The sequence below is a fragment of the Pseudorasbora parva genome, chromosome 21, assembly GCF_024679245.1.
Source record: "Pseudorasbora parva isolate DD20220531a chromosome 21, ASM2467924v1, whole genome shotgun sequence".
NCBI lineage: Eukaryota > Metazoa > Chordata > Actinopteri > Cypriniformes > Gobionidae > Pseudorasbora > Pseudorasbora parva.
The window spans coordinates 20,597,254-20,617,102 of NC_090192.1; the positions used below are offsets into that span (position 1 = coordinate 20,597,254).

Genomic DNA, 19,849 nt, shown 5'->3' on the forward strand with positions numbered 1-19,849 from the left:
TCCTCTCAGAATCACTTACCTAGACCATGTTATGGACATGAAAGTATACTGTTACCCCTCTTTGCGAGGGTCTCCATTGCCTATAACAACAAGAGAATGACTATGGCTTTGTTGGACTAATGGAATTTAATTTCACACCCAGACAGGAGTATTGTAGGAAGACAACTGCAATCAAAGGTTTTGATACAGGCTTAATGTGATTACTGAGTAATAGTTGCATTTAAAAAGAATAAAATGAGAAAGAGAGTTTAAAGACTTGGCACAGGCTTCGAAACCTATGTGAAAGTAATTTCCTGAGGAGACATCCTTTTTCACCGGGTAAAAAAATTTATCCTGTTTTACTAGCCCCCTTTTCCCAGCCTCTAACTCTCTTCCTCTACCCCCACTACTTTAAAGTGCTCTTGATCCTTATCCCTTACACTGCATAATCCACCTGTTTCTTGAAACCTGAAACATCTGCTTTCTAGTGATATCACAGTCTGCCTTGTCTTTCAAATGTGTATTTACAAGTAGGATTTACCCAAAGCCCTGTCACACTGATCCAGTAAGATAACATTATTGACATCTGATGGCCTAATGGTATTTTGCTGTAAGCAAGAAACACAACCCCAGTCACATGGACAAAACACTGCATGGGCAAAAAAAAAGAAAGAAGAAAAAGACCTGTCCATGTGAGAACATAAACCTATGTGTCTACTTAAAGACATGCTTTGTTGTTTCTCTCTGGATTGGGGTAATTAGTCTCTCATCAAGCTCTCATCGTGGAAAATACAGGATGATCGTTATCTCTACAAAGAGATGATGGCGTAGACTAAACACAAAGTATACGATGAGGGGATACACTTTTAAATATTTTAAAACAGTGCAACTCAAAAACAGAAATGGGACTAGAGTTTTGAGAGAACAAAATCAGTCTAGGCATGTGATGGTAATACATTTTCATATCACGATTGAAGCTTTTATCACAGTATTGAATATAACTAACAGTGCATATTTCCAAAAGTGTTGTCCTCCTAACTGGTTTAGCTTAATTTCGTATCCACTGTAAACCAAAGCACTCTAAATTATTAAGTAGTTTGAGTAGGACAAACTTAAATTAAACAAATTAGTTCAATCATATTAACTTTTATGAGTATTTAGAACTTTCTTTTTCTTTTGAGTTTACCAAACGGACAAATTTTAAGTACTCAGAATTATTTCATTGTTTTGAGTTCTAAGAACTTGATTCTTTTTATTTTAGCTCAGTTAAATGTACATTAAACTGGACTATATTCCAAGCAATGCGTGGCACTTAAAAGAGAGAGTAAATGCTAAAATTATCTATTATATAATTGACTTTCATAGTGTGTGTGTGTGTGGGGGGGGGGTTAAAAACTAACATTTTAAGTAAGCAGAACTTGCAGATTTCTGTTTTGTAATCATAAATTTTAATTGCTCTGAACTTGAACTATTTGAGTAAGCTTATTCATACATAAATTAAAAATATCGTCATCAAATCTCACATTTTAGTGAAAACTTGACTAGCTTTAATGAGCTAATTCAATAAATGCCACCTTGCTAATTGGTTAAACAATGCTTTGGAACCATTAGTTCAACACTTGCTGAATGAGGACAACAATATAATACAGTTAACATATAACTGTTCTCAAACTAAGCTCCACTCGTCACCATGATGGTAACCCTATTAAAAAATAAAAATAAAAAATAAAATAAACATTACAGAAACTCTATTAAAATATCATAACAAACAATTAAACACTACTGAATCCCACTTAATGTTAATCATGCTATAAAAAAGCATAATATAACACTTATTTTTGCCATTTACTTTTCCCTTTGATATTGTCATGGCAAAGTATGCTGGGAAACAGAAATCCTAGCCCAGTTTTGGTTAAAAAAAATAAAAATTTAAAAATTTAAAAAACACACACAACAAGATCATAGAACTCTAAAGAAAGTAACAATTCAGATTACATAAAATGTGTCATTTTTGACACCTTTTAAGAAAAAGTTCTCTAATTCATTATTTTGAGCAGGTTTTACAGTGATATATACCAAATCTGAAGGTTTGTTTGAAGCACTTAAATACTGTTCACAAAAAGAAAGTAGCACAGCCTGCTTTGTTTACAGCGGTTACCATAGAAGGCTGCATTTCTGCTGATCCATTAGTGTATTTCAGTACATGCCTACTACAGTCAAAAAGGAAATAAACAAAAAAGCCCAAAGCAGAAAATAACTCACAGGAGAGCGGAACCTCTGATAACATTAGACTTGTAACTATGTGTACACAATACTCAATTACAAGCTTATCTTACATTTCTTAATAATCACCTCACTATCAAGAATAAGCATCAAGTGTGGGAAAGAAAGAATCACATTGTTTTCTCAAAGGCATTTGTCATCATCAGATCATGCATGAAAATAACTCCATGCATGTTTAAATGCCTTTGTGGACTGTTTGAAGCTTTTGAAGCGAAACGTGATATTTCAAACTTCAACACTCGCTATTTGTTAACCCAGAGTTCATTACGAGGTAGCATACATAGAGGAAAGCCAGCCCCAGGACATCGCTCAAATCTGAGCTCCATAAACATTGCCATGATAAGCTAAGAATTCTCCGCTGGATCCATTCCCTTTTTGGCACTGATCTCAAGACAGGAATCACAGTGAACGGGCCTTGAACACCAGCGGTTTTTGAGCAATCATTGTAGAAAGACTGTAAAAAGAATGCAGAAAACACATGGATATGTTAGAAACAGCAGCTATTTACAGCTATATATTTTTTCTTTTGATTTTATTTTTTAAGCTTGTGCTGACAAAATACTTGTAAGACACTGGACAATATGGGACCAATAGGCTCTGTTATTTTTGATATTATATATTATATTTAATATTTTGATATGGCTTTTATTTTTATATTTTCAGATTTAATTTTAGTTTTAGTTTATATATTTAGGAATTTTGGTATGTGTTTTTGAAATTGTTCGTTTTTATTTTTATATAACTATTTACGCTAATTTATTTGTCAATTTTAATTTTAATCTTAGCTGAGTTAGATGCCAAGGCGAAATAATAATATTTAATATTAATATTTTATTTTATTGTATTTTATTGCAACTCTATTTCCATCAACGAAAATGGTTTTAATCGTTTTTTTAATATTGAAAAAAAAAAAGTTGGGAAAAGGATATTGTGGTTTTTGTTTCATTATTGACTTAACATTATTTAAAATAATACTTATGTGAAAGTAAGAGGAGGAACTGGGGGGAAACAGATTGAGAGAGAGAGAGAGAGAGAGAGAGAGAGAGAGAGAGAGAGAGAGAGAGAGAGAGAGAGAGAGAGAGAGAGAGAGAGAGAGAGAGAGAGAGAGAGAGAGAGAGAGAGAGAGAGAGAGAGAGAGAGGAAAAAGGAAAAGATAGACTGTTGTGAAGTCAAAAAGGGGAGAGAAAAACCTAAAATTATATCCCTGCCTCCCTTTTGGGACCCACATCTGAAAAGTATCCAAAAGCTACATGTTATTCACAGCAAATAGCTGGCATGCTTGAGCGGAGGGGATTGTTTACTCTAGGAAGAACAAGATAGAGCAGCTGATGGGACAATGAAAGAGCAGAGAGAAAAACAGAGAATAAAGATTACAAGATATGTGACAGAAAAAATCTTGACAAACAGACAAAAATACACTGTTCAAATTCTTGAAGCTGTTGGTATTAAATGCAATTGTTTATAATCCCTGATGGCTTTAGTAACTCCAAAACTCCCCAAACCCTTCCAAATGACTTTTTTAGCAATCCATCTCTAAATTCTAACAGCAGCAACAGTGGTTTTGAGAGGATCAGCGTGTTATTCTGGGCTATTTTCCCTCTCAATGCATGAGAGGACTGTTCTGAATGACAATCAATTTCCCACTGATGCTCATGCATAGCTCTTGGATACAAACTGCCAGACTTTCATTGATCTACTGATCTGCTTACATCAACAACACCGCGCTCTGGGTTATGAATTATTTTGACCCAATGGTGATACCAAAATAAAAGCCATCTAGACTTTGATCTCAGGCCTTTGTACAGTTTATGCAATGACTGCTGAAAGCAAACATCCTCAATCAAGGATGCATTATTTAAATTTGAAAATGTAAGACTTTATAGTTAAATTTCCTGACCGCTACATGCTTTGATAAAAACATGAGGATAAAATGGTAACTGAGCTGGGCAATTAACTTCTAAAATAGATCTGTTAGATAATAATAAAAAAAATCCAATAATAAAAATAAAGTAATGTTTTGACAAAGTTTGAAAAATGTATAAGGTGTGTTCGACTTGAAGTGGCGATGCGCAGACCAATGGGGTTCAAAGCACACCTTAAGAAAAATGTGCTTCTCATTGCAAGTTCAAAACAATCACTTTAGCGACGTTTTTACTATTTTCGGTTTAATTTTGATAAATAAAATAATACATTTTTGTTTGGGAAATATACTGTAATTAAAATATGTTCATTTTTAAAAATACTGAAATAAAATGAGAGTATAAAGATAAAGTAAAAATTCTGAAAGCATCAAATGAGATCTCATCAAAAATGTATAGGATTAACAAATACATTATAATTTATTGTATGATAAAAATGTATATAATATTTTTAAACATTTCTTTATAAATATGGTGATTATCTCTGGACACCCAACTTGATATTTGATATTTACCATCTGAATTCAATGTCATGTCAACAATGGATAAGTCAGCTGACTATTTATTATCATGTTAAATCTCTTGACCAATTCGTACGTATTTTACAAGGTTGCTAAATCGTATGAATTTGTACGACCTCACTCGTACGAATTTGTATGTTTTGTCTAAACCCCAGTGATGGGTAAGTTTAGGAGCAGGGTTGGAGGTAGATCATTCGTACGAATTCATACGAATTTGACAACTCGTCAAATATGTGCGATTTAGCTAAAAACGTATGAATTTTTATTAAATGAGGTTCAAATTTGTATTAATTAGCCACCTCATAAAATATGTACGAACTGCCGTGAGATCGGGTTGGTTAAATATGGTGCCTTTAGCCCAAACAGCAGTGGCTACTTAATTAATAATAATAATAATAATAATAATAATAATAATAATAATAATAATAATAATAATAATAATAATAATACATTTTCTTCTGTTATTGAAAAACTATTGCTTTAATTACTGAAAATCCCTAAGATCTTTGTCTCAAAATATTGTCAATCATTTATTGATCCTCATTTCCTACCTAAATCTACAACATTTAAAAAATAAACATTAAATATTAGATCAAAATAGCTCACCATCAACTTTGCGTTGATGTCCACGGTCACGTCAAGGATCAGCCAAATTTCCATGTGCATCATCAAAAGTGGTTGTTAAGAAAAGAGCTGAGCTCAATTGTTGTGTAATCTAGTGGTAGAATAAAAGAGAATAGAAAAGAAAAGAGAATATAGTCAAAAGCGCCTTTTACCCCGGTGCGCCTTTACCCTTGTTGTACCCTACAGCACTTAGGGTACAACAACACTTTTGCCGCTTTTCCACTACAGGATACGGTTCGGTATGGCTCATTTTCGGGTCCACTGTGTAAAGTACCTAGCCTGACAAGCCAGACCCACATCAAGATGTTTGGTCTGGAAACTCACCATTGACAGGGATCAATCCGAGGGGCGGGATAAACGGTTGTCTTTCAAACTCCCTCTGCACGCGATAGGATAGTGCTACACCAACCAGAGCAACGAAGGTGAAACAGAGCTTGTTGATAGAATAAACATTCACCGTATCCGGTCAGCAAAAATCCGAACACATCTTCCCTTTTTAAGAATGACTTCAGTGCCGTTCTTTGTTCTTTTCTCAGAGAAAAGCTTAACTCCAAGTCTTCCAGAGTCGCGGCCAAAGCTGATTTGAAAGACCGCCGTCCGCCAGTTTCTGTGTTTACTAGAAGCACGCAAGCGCAACTCGGCAGTCATTATGTTAAGCCCCGCCCAACGACTCTATACACGATGTGATTGGCCTGAAAAGAGTTAGGCGAATTCAGCTCAGAAGGGTATTGAGAGTTCCTAGACGACACTCGCGGGCAGATTAAATTTGCTGCCGCTAGGGTGCGTCTAGATTTCTAGGCTATAAAGTACCAAATTCCTGTTACTTTTTCAGCACCATCATGGTTGAGGTTCTAATATTAATGTGAGGTGTAAACACTGCAGATCACTGATTGGTCAGAGAGAATCATCACTATACCAGCCTCATTGGTTTTGCAAGACGAGACACAAAACCAGCTAGATTTAAATAGTCAGCAACAACTTTTTTTTAATAACTTGAAAAAGGTCAGTTTCATGGTCAGATGAGGTGGTGGCGCATCAATATAGCGATCAGTCTCCCACACTTTGAAGCGGTACTAAAGGTAGCTAATGCAGTGGAAAATCAAACCGAGCCAAATTAAATAAGCAGAGTTGTACCACGCAATGGAAAAGTGTTATTTGATGTCATACAGCGCTGCTTCACATTGAACACACCTAGACATTTGACAGGTCGCTGGACATGTGATTTCAAAATGGCTGCACCCATGAGAGGGTACCATGCTTCATGTAGAATAAAAAAGGTTGTGTGTGTGTGTGTGTGTGTGTGTGTGTGTGTGTGTGTGTGTGTGTGTGTGTACACCGTTTTAATGACACTACCCCAACCAAAGTTATTCATTTCCAGCAAAAAAATATAAATAAATAGTCTGCAGCATATGTTTTAACACTTGAATTAATCCTCCGTCTGAACGCAATAAGCAACATAAAAATGTATGAAAACTGAATAAAGTTTTTTTCGACTGGCTTCAGTCGTGGCATTGAACTTATTGGAACATGGAACTTGTCCAAGAACTCTTCAAAATGCCCGCCCCCGATTCTGCCCTGACCAAACGCGCTTCCAGCAGCGCGAGACTGACACGGTGCTTCACACTGACCGCTGCCTCTCAAACAGAAGAGTGTGCAAAAGAGTTTCTTGGTGGACTGCTGGATCTTACCTTGTGTTGAGATAAATCTAATTATTGCTTTTTGGGTCATGATAAACTTGTATCCATCAAGGTGAGTTGTTTTGATTTACTGAATTGTCAGATAAACGACAGATTATTTTTGCCACAGCATTTTGAATGTTCAACTCATTTAAGATAATAACCTTTCTAAAGTATACTAAATTCGCTTTTTGTTTAGTGCGTACTATTAACAGCGTAACCAGTATACATTTAGGAGCCTAAATAAGAAAGGGGATATGTACAAACTCGTATGTTATTGTGTGCATGACGGACGAAACCTAATCTGTGCTGCTGTAAAATTAGTATGCGCGTGCCACTGCATACTTACAGTTCATGCCCCTTATGAGCGGCAGTCAAGTTGATTCATTTAATTATTTATGATAAATTAAATGTACTTAATCACATACTTGATTCAATATTTGGGTTTGATAACTGATCAGCAAAACATACACTTCATTACAAGTCTACTTTTATATATTAAACTGGTCCAGCGAAGAGTGAATAAACAAGGATGACATTTCTATGAAGCAATAAAATCCAAAGTTCACAAATGACTAGATCAATGGACTGTTTCAGCAACATTTTAGTAGGCTACAGCAACATTGATCTGTCCTTGTCCTATATAGGCTATTCAGTTGAAAAATATGTCTTTTCATCAACTAGTTTTCATCATTGTAACGTTACCTCTACCTTTTTTGGATTTGTTTAGATTAGTAAATCGTTCTGTAGACAGCGTTTAGATTTAGGAACTAATAAAAGTAAAAGAAGTGTAAATAAGATATGCCTGATAAAGAAAATGCAGACGTGAGTAAAACAGACCCAGCCATTTGCTGTATATTTTCACACATGAAACCATCATGGTATTTTCCATTATGGACTCATTCTGCCAGACGGTCATGCCGAGTGCTTTGAGTAAAAATAGGGTCAGACGATGAAATAAATATATTTGTAATCATGATTTATTCCTAGACAGCCCTTTTTCTCTTTAGACAACATGAGATGCCAGAAAAAAGTGGAGGTCATTGGGTGAAAAGGAAAAATGAAGCCTTATCTTGAATGTTTGTTCACCTAGTTAGTCAAGTTATAAAGTAGCATAGCCTAGTAGCTGATCAACATTTAGTTTTGGGGAAAGCTGTGTTAAATAAACACATTTTGAACCATTTTAATTTTCAAAAAGAACAAATGTTTAGACTCAGCCTGTGTGACTGATGTTCAAATCCCTTATTTTAATGACATCATATGAATCTGCAGTGGACGGCTGCAAAAATCAACTGCTATTAAGATCAGACAGATCAGCTTTAATGCCCACATGAAAGAAGGCCGAAAGTCTCACAGAAAGAAAGAAGAGGAAAAACCCCAAACATGTTTCCAATCTGGGATGTGGGTACTGTACTGTATGTCTGTAATAGACAGAGATGTTTCCCCCAGGAATGCATTCACACACGGGTTCTATTAGACTGCGGTTTACTGGTTGACGTGTGCATCTCTTTCTCTGAAACAATGCACAGCCATTTTCACAGACATAATTGCATTGTTTGTATCCACTAAAAACAACTGCAAGAATTATGAGACAGTGTGTTTTGGTTTATTGTCGTTTGTCATGTCAAGAGTCAACAGCAGCCCTGCTGAATGTCAGTTTACTATTTGGTTTCGTTATGTTTAGCACATTTTATGATATATGCCACCAACCATTCCCATTTCTCAGAAGATGTTGGGGTGAAAAATTACATTTGGGGACAATGTTTCATTAATAAATTCCTTTAGATTAGATGGACACGTGATTTCATGTTTAACACTATGTTGGAATATTAATACTTAGAAACCCAATATTATTTAATATATATATACACTAACGGTCAAAAGATATAAAAATGGAATAATGGAATACAAATGGAATAATCTTTTTTTGTTTTTGTTTTGTTTGTTTTCATAAGTCTCACCAAGGCGGTATTTATTTGATCAGAAAATCCAGTAAAAACAGTAATAATGTGAGTAAAATATTATTCATTAAAATATCTGTTTTCTATTTTAATATAATTTTAAATATAATTTATTCCTGCGATGGCAAAACTGCATTTTCAGCAGCCATTACTCCAGTTTTCAGTGTCACGTGAGCAGAAATCATTGTTATTGACATGTTGATATGTCAAACTCTTGTCCGGTAGTATAATATTATTTAATATTATATATTAATCAAAACAGACACATATAAAAATAAACACTAAATAAAAAAAGAATAAATATAAGATTATATACACACTATTTCTAGGTCACAAATAAACAAATTTTTGTCATTGATAATGGATGTTCTTCTCTCTAGAAATGGAGCGAATGGAGACATTTTTTGTTATTTTTTGTTTAATGGTAATAGACTTTAGGACTTTGGTCTGCTTTGATCCTGATCTGTGTTACATATCCACCTGTTTCCCTCTCTCATACAGGACGTTTGTTGATTTTACAAGAACCCCTTCAAACCGAGACGTCTGAGTGGACTAAAGCCAGCAGAGGGGGATTCGGGGTGAAGGAAGGGAGGAGGGATTAGAGGCTAATCCTGGACATGACCAATCCTTAAGGAGCCTCCGTCAAGCCGTACTATTGCCCAGATTATTACATTTAATTTATTGCCTTGTAAAGACCCATTATCTCCCCTGGGGGATTCCTGGCGAGTGGGCTGCTGGATTTGAGTATCTTTAAAAACAAAGGATCAGGACCAGCGGCCGGTGGGAGTGGAGGAGCATGAGGAGAGTATACATGAAGGGATAAAGCAACAAGCCTCCCTGCCGCCTCACACTCCATCAGGGTGCAGGTCAGAGGTCACTGAATGAACTTGGATTGGGAAAGTATGCGGTCAAAGTGATTACACAAAACTGATTAAGGTATGTGGCTCCTGTAAGTTTTCAGTAGTAAACATTTTTTTGAAGTGTTTTGTTTTTTGACCTGACACTAATTAGGTAAAGGGTTTGGCTAAATGACTTGTGCTTATCACACATGGTGAGTCTTTAGTGGCAATTTAGCATAAAACATGCAACACAGCCAAAGCAAAGCTTGTCATGGTTTAATGGAATGACACATGAGACTTGACTCAATTTAAAATTATTCTCATTACTTTAGCTACAGTCAAGCACAAATTAAAAGTTTGAGCTGACCCCAATGCTAAAAAAGATATAATAAACTGGGTGGTGGCCCTTAAAATAGTTTTTGATGTGAAACAAAATGAGAGAAAGTATATTTAAATAGAAATGTAGTATTCTTTTTTCAAACTGTGAAATCTACACCCTGTGTCTCTTTGCCTTTACAATCTGAGACTGGGAAAATGCTCTGGTAAATACACTTACTTTTGTAACAGGATACCCTTGAAGAGAATGACCGAAATACTGTACAGTGCAAGTGAATGACTGAGGAGTCAAAGCTGAATTTAGGCATTTAAAGGGCACTACACTCAATTATTCTAATATTATACAGAGTATTATATTATAAAACTAAATAATTATAAGAAAAGTCTCATTAAAAATGTCAAATTCAAAATCAAATTAGCTGAGATTTACAGAACATGCAATTTATATATAAATATATACATTTTCACAGCAAAAGTCAATAATTAATGTTGCATGTCTTTGCCATAATCTCATACCACAAACATTGTATCACTTTCTTTTTAGAAACTGAATAGATTCTAGATATATTGTTAGCATTTGCATCTTCCAGAGCATGTAGCAGCAGATTCTCTGGACCTTACTAAAGAAGGAGCTCATGGTTTTAGTCCTAAACCACAGTGATATCTGCAGCCAGAGCTGAATTTATTTCTGAACTGATTTTTTTTCAGAAGCACAAACCCAGAACAACTGTGAAGCCCAGAATCTTTGACCACATATGCAGCGGAGGTTTTCAGGAATTGGAGTCATGCATATTTTCAGCTCACATTTATCTTCACCGAATCTTGCTGGATATGAACAAAGACCGATGGCCAAAATGGGACATAGCTGAATGTGTCTGCCTTTTGAGAAACTGTGAAAAGAAACTTTCCACCCAACTGCGGTTTATTTTCTGCTGAGATATTTTGAAGCTTGAACAGTGATACGTGTATAATTTGATTTCTTACGTTGTTCTCACCGTTTTGTTTTTACTTACGACTTGTATTTGGAGAAGCCATGAACCTGGGTAAGTTGTCTGGCCTGAAGGGACTGGTTTCCCACTCCTCAGGAAAGCGTCGTTTTAAAGGTGACCTCACCCCGGACATGATCAGTCCCCCATTGGGTGACTTCCGCCACACCATGCACGTGGGCCGCGGAGGGGACGTGTTCGGGGACACTTCGTTCCTGAGCAATCATGGTGGAGCAGGAAATAACGCGGATGGAGACTCCTCCTCCACTTCAGAGAAGAATGAGGGATTCTTCTCCCGCACGCTTCGCCATGTCCGCAAGACCCCTGACAGGCCCCGCGGTGGATCCAAGGACCTTTCGCCCCCACCTCCACCCATTTCTCCAATCATAAAGAATGCCATTTCCCTCCCCCGGCTGGACGTGGACTCACCCAATGGCTGTCCTGTGAAAGTGCTTTTCCCTAATTCACCCAAAACACCAGAGAACTCCACATGCTTATATGGTGAGTCCGTCAGTGTTCACACTCAGATTAAGATTGAAATTCAGAAGTGAATTCCTTCAATTATGGGAGATCTGTGTGTGTACAGAATACAGAAGTCACTCCAGAAATGGTTGAAACCGCAGGGCTGATCCCAAAATGAAGTAATTTTAAATTTGAGATATCTTAGAATGAAAATGAACGAAAAAATCTTTAAAAAATCATGAATGTTTCCATTTCCTTTGTATAATATTTCACTGCTGTTCAGGAGTAACTTGTCAACAAGTCACCATGAAGCGTGTCCATTCAGATTATATGAACAAATAATCATGGGAAGTGTCATGGACATTCATTGGTCAAAGGTGTGTGGTGGTAAACCTGTACAGGGGAGAGAGATAATATCAAATTGTAAAAAATAATTGTAGCACCATAACTCATAAAATAACAATTCAGTTCTGGACTGAATGGATTAAATGTGAATAAAGTTTGAATGTGCAGTTTTTGTGAGCAAACTCTGTTGTAGAAGCAAAAGTTTGCTTTTTTCAAATTTTTGTGTAATCGTCGCGTCATCCTCAATAAACTCTTCTCTTGCATGATACCCCAAACTTTTGAATATTCCAATCTAATATGATTTCTGACCAGTAAGTTTGCCAGAATAATAATACACTGTTTGTTAATAGGCCAGAGGAGAACTGGTACCCCGACTGAGCCTGGTTTCTCCCAAGGTTTATTTTTCTCCATCATGCCCTGATGGAGTTTTGGTTCATTGCCACTGTAACCTTTGGCTGGGCTTGCTCAGTTGGGGACACTAAATTTTCAACTGAAGTTGAAATAACTAAATATCAAAATATAATTAATTACTAAATTAACTGTATTAACTTTATTACTGATCTGCCCACATTGTCGCTATATGATGAATTTAAATGAGCTCATAACATCACCGTTTTCTCCAGAACAACTGTACAACCGAATAAAATTTTTTGCAATATTTTCCTGTTTAACACCGTGAAGCTGCTTTATAACAATCAGCATTGTAAAAGCGCTATATAAATAAAGTTGACTTGACTTGACTAGAAAACTATTTTTAAAAGTAATTGCTATAAATAACTGAAATGTAAAATGAAAACAGGATTAAGCACTCCGAATAGTAGGAATAGGACAACCATATTGAGCAGTGTCTACACTACCATCAAACATTTATATTATATATATATATATATATAATTTTTATATTCTATCTATCAAAGATTCCTGAAAAGGTATCCATAGTTAGACTGAGTCAGCCTGATCTGTCGGCGATTTGATTTCGCCCTGCAACTCCGTCTGGAAACCTGTACATTAATTTCTACTGCTTCTGTTACACTTTTGCGGGAACCAATCACAGACTGGCTTATCCACCTGGCGCGTTATTGGCTGGTTTAACACGATGACGGATAGAAAAGCGATGGGTCGTTGCTCGTTGATCACGCCTCTTGTGGTCTTATTGGTTGAAGGACTATCCAATTTCGTATTTGAACTATGCCCGTTGATCACTCTTCTTCAGACTCTGATCAGACTCCCCAGACCAATGTTCAATCTTAAATTGAGCTTAGTCTGGTGATAACCAGACAAATCCATAGCAACACAAAAATATTAAGCAGCACTAGTGATTTCAACATTGATAATAATGTTTGAATGATTTCTCAAGGATCATGTGACACTAAAGCCCGGAGTAAAAATGCCATCACAGGATTAAATTACATTTGAAAACATAAAATAGTTATTTTAAATTGTAATAATTGGTAATAAATGGCTCCTTGTTGAGCATATAAAACAGACACTTCTTTTAAAAAATCTCACCGACCCCAAACATTTGAACGGTAGTGTACGTAGCCTGTGTGTCATGCATGTTTTGTCTAAATTAAATGTTAGTTTGCTAGCTTCCTGTCGTTTAGAGATACATGAGGCAGATCAAAGAGAAAGTGTTTGATAAACCATTTAAACACCGGTGGCAATCCCAGACTCCTTTTTAGACCCAGACATTACAGTTGAGCGATCAGCGTCTGCCTCACCCATTCAAATACCTCAAACATGCCTCACAGGCTTCTCTTCTCTGCAGGAGAGCTTATTCAAAAACAAAACCTGCATGCTCATAAACACCCAAACAGTCGGATGTCTAACCTCAGTTTAATTATCAATATATGGAAAGTATTAGTATGCAAACTAAGAGTCTAATTCAGTTTACTGAATGACTCGCCATCGCACTGAAGGCTAATGTTGTTCTTACCGGGAGCTATGAATGAGATGTTTTAGTGTTGAGCGTACATCCCGTTTTAGAGCCCTGTTTTCAATCATGTGAAGATGTTCTGAAGCCATAGTACAACTATCCTGTAGTTTGTAATTTCAGCCCTTTCTGTGCCACGTTTGCAAGTTTTATATTGACAGTCACAAAAATCTGTCAGGGAAAGTTCACCTAAAATTTTTAATTGTTATCTTTTACTCACGTCCTAATGTGGTTCCAAACCTATGAGTTTCTTCTGTGGAACACAAAAGAAGACCAGTTTAAAGAATTTTTGTCCATACAATGAAAGTCATTGACTTCCATCGTATTGACAAAAATACTAAGCCTTTGGATCCCACTGACTTCCATTGTATTGACAAAAATACTAAGCCATTAGAGTGAATAATTGATGATAAATGTTAATTTTTGGTGGATCTATCCCTTTAAAGCCATCTATTCCCTTCACATGGCAGAAAAGATTTTCTACTTTTGCTTATGCTGCAGTCCGGAACCACTAAATGTAATGTAAAGGTTCTCACTGCCCTCTGTTGGTCAAATCTATAAGCAAGAACAATTGTTTTTCTTTCTTTGTTTTGCAGGTTTGGAGTCTGGCTTTGTGACCTTGCCGAGACTGTCGCGCACTGAGCGTCCGGCCCAGGGCAGCTCTCTCTCAGCTTGCCCTCCTGAAATCCATAGAGGCTCACTTACAGACACGGGTATCCCGTCCTTCCCCTGTTCAGACTCCGTCAGTCTTTCTGACTCCATGAACTCTTTCACTTTTGATCTGGGCCCTTCCCTCATGTCTGAAGTCTTTGCCATGATTGACAGCCCTGTGTATGAAATGGTCAGTCCCATCAGTGAAAAAACACCATCAACCGATGATAACTCGGAGGTGGACTCGGACGCAACCACATCCTTGGTGGACTCTCTTCTGAGAGAAGACAGTGATGGAAGGACGCGGTTGTATGGAGGAGAGTGGAAGCATTCAGACTTTGTGAATGGTGAGTCACCCAAAAGGTCCATGTTGGGGCATCGGATGCGCTCCTCCTCTGTTGAGGATCATGGCATGGAGCCGGAGAGTTTCCAAAGAGCTGCTGATGTGCTGGCACGTCATTATGGGAGTGGAGGACTCAGGAATACAAACACCAACAACTCTCACAGGAAAGGACCGTACAACTATGCTGATGAGGAGGATGAGATCAAAGTCTAACAATCACACAGCACTTTTAAAAGAATAGTTCAGACAAAAAAGAAGAAAATTCTGTCATCATTTAACCACCCCCATGCCATTCCATTTCTTTATTCTGTGGAACAAAAAAGACCATCTTGTTATAATGCGTGAATGAGGACTGGCCCTGTCAAGCTGCATAATGATTTAAAAAAATACAATACAATTATCATAAAAGTAGTCTATATGACTTGTGTGATACATCTGCACAATTTTCTGACACCATTTTATAGTATGGTGCTAAAAAGGCTCAAATTCGAAATCATTATTCATTGTAAACTGGATCATTGAGTTGAACTTGAGAAACCGATTAATTCAATAAATCAATCAAACTGGATTTCTGAAAAGGATAAACAGATTAAATGAAAAAAAAAATCAGACTTAAACAAGTTGTTGAATCTGGCATCACTACTTCCCTCATTAATTTGCTGAGAATTATGCGTATGTCAAGATTTTCAGTGAATAACACAAATAATTCATCATTTGAAGGGAAGCTCAACCCAAAAATTAAAATGTTTGTCATTACGTACTCACCCTCATGTCATTCTAAATCTGCATGACTGCATGAGAAGATATTTTGTAGAATGTTTATGAACTTTTTTTTTCAAACAGTTAAAGTCAGTGGGGTTCAATGTTGTTTGGTTCCCAACATTCTTCAAATTATCTTTGTTCTGCAGGAAAAAATGTATGCTTGGGTGAAGTACCGATTAAAGTAATAGTTCACCCAAAAATGAAAACTGTGTCAATAATCATAGATATATTTGATGATATCTGAGAGCCTTCTGACTCCACATAAACAACACCAGTTCTCATTTAGAATCATTATATATGGAAAAGAGCATCATGGATATTCACCTAAAACTCTCCTTTAGTGTTCCACCAAAATGGTAATTCAAGTTCGTAATGGCATGAGGGTGATGACAGAATTTACATTTTTGGAAGAACTATTCCTTTAATAACATTTCTAAATGTTTGCAATGGGGACAATTAAAGCAAAAAGATTATTTAAAGCTGCAGTCCGTAACTTTTTGCACTCTAGTGGTTAATAAACAGAACTGCATGCATCTTGCGGAAGACCATTGCAGCCGGAACTACTTCTCTCTGTTTATATCTATGGTGGATCACGCAGGGACTGTGCTCCTCCGCAGCAGTACCTACCAGTCTGGCCTGAAATAGTCCCAATATAAATACTTATTATAAGTGTACCATAATGATTCAGGGTAAGACAAAAACACGGTTTGGAAAATGGATTCATGTTGTACATTCTCATTATATAATTTTTGTAAATCTTGAGCACAAAAAAAGTTACGGACAGCAGCTTTAACACTACATGTTTTGAAGAAAGTGTTGCATAAAAAAATAAAAAAAACTGAAATATGAGTGGATCTACAAGGGCAAACTAATATTGGCATCTCAAATTTTCACATTTGTTTGATTCTACCTTTTCGTCCCTAAAATATTATTTTTGTTCCAGGGAATTAAATCCTGCCACAGCTGCTCCCTAATTAACAATAAACACAGCGGGCTAACAATGGTAACAATATGTCATTAATATAGCCATATTTTAGTTTGCAGTATTTACATTTCAAGCAAACCTTATGTAGTGTACAGTACAGACATATAGCTGCTCGCTAACTTGTATTTACTATGCAAAACACTTTGCATTTCGCATTCATGTAGTTTTAATAGCTCATATTTCCATTGTGGATGACTTTGTGTGGCAGTTTCATTTTTTTAAACTCATTTCCAATCTTTACAAGACAAGAGGAAGGTCTACAGGTCACTGTTACAGATGCACAAAGCTGTGATGTGCTTTATGTTCTCAAATGAGCACAGAAAAAATAAGCAACCATGACTGTCATTTCCTTTATTACATGATAAATATGTTCAGATCAACACAGTATTCAGTAAATGTTACACTCACCAATGTTTATAAATGTATAATGAAATTATGATTAAATATTCATAGGAATTTTGTTTGAAATATAATTTTTTTTATGACAGGAGTTCACCTGTCCATTCATTCCCTTAATCACAATATAATATGTACATACTGAACGTCTGTGTGGCTTCACACAAGAAATATACAAAATAGAAATGTATGTTACCTATAAATGACAGCAATAAAGTTTTCATTAAAAGAAGCTATGAACAACATCAGCCTTAAAATGCTTGTAAAAGTGTGCTTATGATTTGACTCTTGTGGCGTTTCAAATGTCATGCTTCAGAATAAGCTTATACATAAATAGCTAATGTGAAGTGTGTCAGGACGCCCCAGACCGAAACCAAAGGAAGTCAGATTGTGTGCTATGTTATATTTGTGTTTGACAGTCATTGAAACATGTATCTCTAGAGCTGATCTTGAACACTACAAGATAGCCAAAAAGACTGTTCAAAAGTTTGGGGTCAGTAAGATTAAAAAACAAATTATTTTATTCAAGGAGGATGCAATAAATTGATCAAAAGTGACAGAAAAGACATTTATAAAGATTACAAAAGATTTTTTTTTTTTTTTTAAATCAAGTCATCAATGAAACCAGAATTTTTATCAAGGTTTCCACAAAAATATTAAGCAGCACAACTGCTTTCAACTTTGATAATAAGAAATGTTTCTTGAGCATCGAATCGGCATATTAGAATCATTTTTGAAGGATCATGTGACTGAAGACGGGAATAATGGCTGCTGAAAATGAATCTCTCATAAGACGAATAAATTATATTTTAAAATATATTAAAACCGTTATTTTAAATTGCAAAAATATATTTTTTTTTAATTACTGTTTTTACTGAATTTTGATCAAATAAATGCAGCTTTAGTGAGCATGAGAGACTCTTTGCAAAAACATAAATAAATCTAATAGACTCAGAACTTTTGGTTAAAAAATTAATCATAAGAAACTGCATATACTGTTAAATCCAGTGCTTTTTACAGACGACTTTCTATTCCAAGACTCACTGAGCTGGAGAGGAGAGCTGCTTGTTAAGTGCTTGGGGTGGTTGTGGAGGAGGGACTTTAGGTCTTCTGCCATGGGGTTTCTTTTGTGGTCCTGCTTCGGGCAACATGGGCAGAGGAGCTTGGGTGGATTCGGGCTTTGGGGAAGGTGGTTTTATTTCAGAGCCTCTAGGCAGAGGAACAGGGAACACTCTCGTCTGAGCTGTGGATATAGGGCCTGTCTGGCTCACAGGAGGGCCTTTAGCGAGATTTGGTGTCTTGTGCTGGATGAACGACCTCCTTGCTGTAATTCAACAGAAAATCAACAGAAATCAACAGAAAATGTACTTTCTACTACAATAATAACACAAAAAGCTTGTATAATTGCAGACATACGTTTGTAAGGCCCAGGGATCTTCAGTGTGGGCTCCTGGGCCTGGAAGGGCAGCTCCTGAGTTGGGTCTGATTGGCTGGAGCACTTCGTCTGTGACTGGCTTTGGGGGTTTACCGGAGTGTAACGAGGAAGTGCTGAAGGCATGTGATTCTGTGTAGGTGGTTGAGCTATTGAATCAGAATCGTTACTGTCCCACACAACAGTATCACGATTCACCTGAGCAGCTTTAACAACTACTGTCCCCCCAAGGTCCTCAGATGATGCTGAGCTGAAATAAGCACAGCCAAAATAAAACATGACTTTTGTAAAATGAAATCATTTAAAAGAGCCTTGACCTAACTACAAAGGAGGCTTACTACCTGTCAGTTTTTGATAGGGATGGTCGACCAGAGGAGAAAGGGAGAGAGGGAAAGACGCTGTCAGAAAGAGGTCTCTGGGAAATTGTTGGAATCGGGCTTTCAGGCAGTTCTGGGATCTCGAAATCAGCCTCTAAAAGTACATTTGATTGATTTGGAAATACATTTTGGAAATACACTCTTTAAATTATTTAAGCAACATTAAAAACATAAACTTCCCAATTACATACAATAAAGGATGAACCGAAATTAACTGGAACAACAGATAAAATAAATAAGTAATAATAATAATAATAAGTCATTACGGCCATCTATTGCTGTTTTTACCTCAAGGCCTGGTTTCAAACCAGGATTAGGCCATAGTTTAATTAGAACATTTAAGTTGCTTTTTTTAAACCTGCCTTAGAAAAAAAAATGTAATTACTTGTGTGCATCTTGAGACAAAACAATGGCAAGGACATATTTTAACTCTTTCTTTGACGGAAATTGAACAATGATTTGTGTAATGTTCATGTACCTTCAGGAAAGAGGTCCTTGGAATACTGTATAAGCGGCTCTATGACAGTCACAACTTGCACCGACGATGCTGATGCCATGTTCAGTAATGACGTCTCTCTAAAATAGAGAAAAGGTAAAGGGATATTTTAGGAGATTGAGTTGAGATGTCTAGATTTAGTTTGTGTGTGCTATACTGACCCCTCACAGCGAGGCCACAGTAGATTAGGCCCAAGCACTATAGCAATGTTGCTGGGTGTCATCCTATTTATTGCTCGCTGCTCTGACAAGTGTGACAGAAACTGGACAAGGTATCTGATGAAGAAAAAGATCAAGTCAAAGATAGACCCTGAGAGTGAAATTCTGGTGGGAACATGAACATCAATAGTAGATAAGAAATTTAGAGTTGAAAATCTACCATACCTGAGGTTATTATAGTTTTCATTGGGAAGTTTTTGCAACACTGTCCGTAGCTGCTTCAATTTGTCATCTGTTTCTTTTTCTCTAATTTAAAAAATGACAAGACAATGAAAATTAATTTAAACCAGTAAATCAGTATTTACACCAATCAGGCATAACATTA

The 19,849-nt window shown here is 36.4% G+C and overlaps 2 protein-coding genes across 3 annotated transcripts in view; one reads left to right on the forward strand and one right to left on the reverse strand.

Annotated features, from left to right (window-relative positions):
- Positions 1–6,921: 6,921 nt before the first annotated feature.
- Positions 6,922–17,596, forward strand: cdc42ep1a (CDC42 effector protein (Rho GTPase binding) 1a). Its single transcript, XM_067429136.1, has 4 exons — positions 6,922–7,075; positions 9,465–9,899; positions 10,847–11,625; positions 14,461–17,596. Exons 3-4 carry the CDS (start codon positions 11,172–11,174, stop codon positions 15,069–15,071), a joined length of 1,065 nt encoding a protein of 354 aa, XP_067285237.1. The 5' UTR covers positions 6,922–7,075; positions 9,465–9,899; positions 10,847–11,171; the 3' UTR covers positions 15,072–17,596.
- Positions 17,596–19,849, reverse strand: part of sh3bp1 (SH3-domain binding protein 1) — a 29,163-nt gene continuing 26,909 nt past the window's right edge. For both annotated transcript variants that reach the window (XM_067429135.1, XM_067429134.1), the window contains 6 exons: positions 19,690–19,770; positions 19,468–19,581; positions 19,289–19,386; positions 18,775–18,904; positions 18,418–18,683; positions 17,596–18,325 (listed from right to left, as the gene is read on the reverse strand). In XM_067429135.1, the coding sequence (XP_067285236.1) occupies positions 18,042–18,325; positions 18,418–18,683; positions 18,775–18,904; positions 19,289–19,386; positions 19,468–19,581; positions 19,690–19,770 (973 nt within the window). In that variant the 3' untranslated portion in view covers positions 17,596–18,041. The remainder of the gene's footprint in view (positions 18,326–18,417; positions 18,684–18,774; positions 18,905–19,288; positions 19,387–19,467; positions 19,582–19,689; positions 19,771–19,849) is intronic.

Bases quoted from the DNA above. Each gene is read 5' to 3' on its own strand.
- cdc42ep1a (XM_067429136.1), top strand. From the start codon at position 11,172: ATGAACCTGGGTAAGTTGTCTGGCCTGAAGGGACTGGTTTCCCACTCC. The intron at 11,626-14,460 runs GTGAGTCCGTCA...TTTGTTTTGCAG, and splicing joins GAACTCCACATGCTTATATG to GTTTGGAGTCTGGCTTTGTG.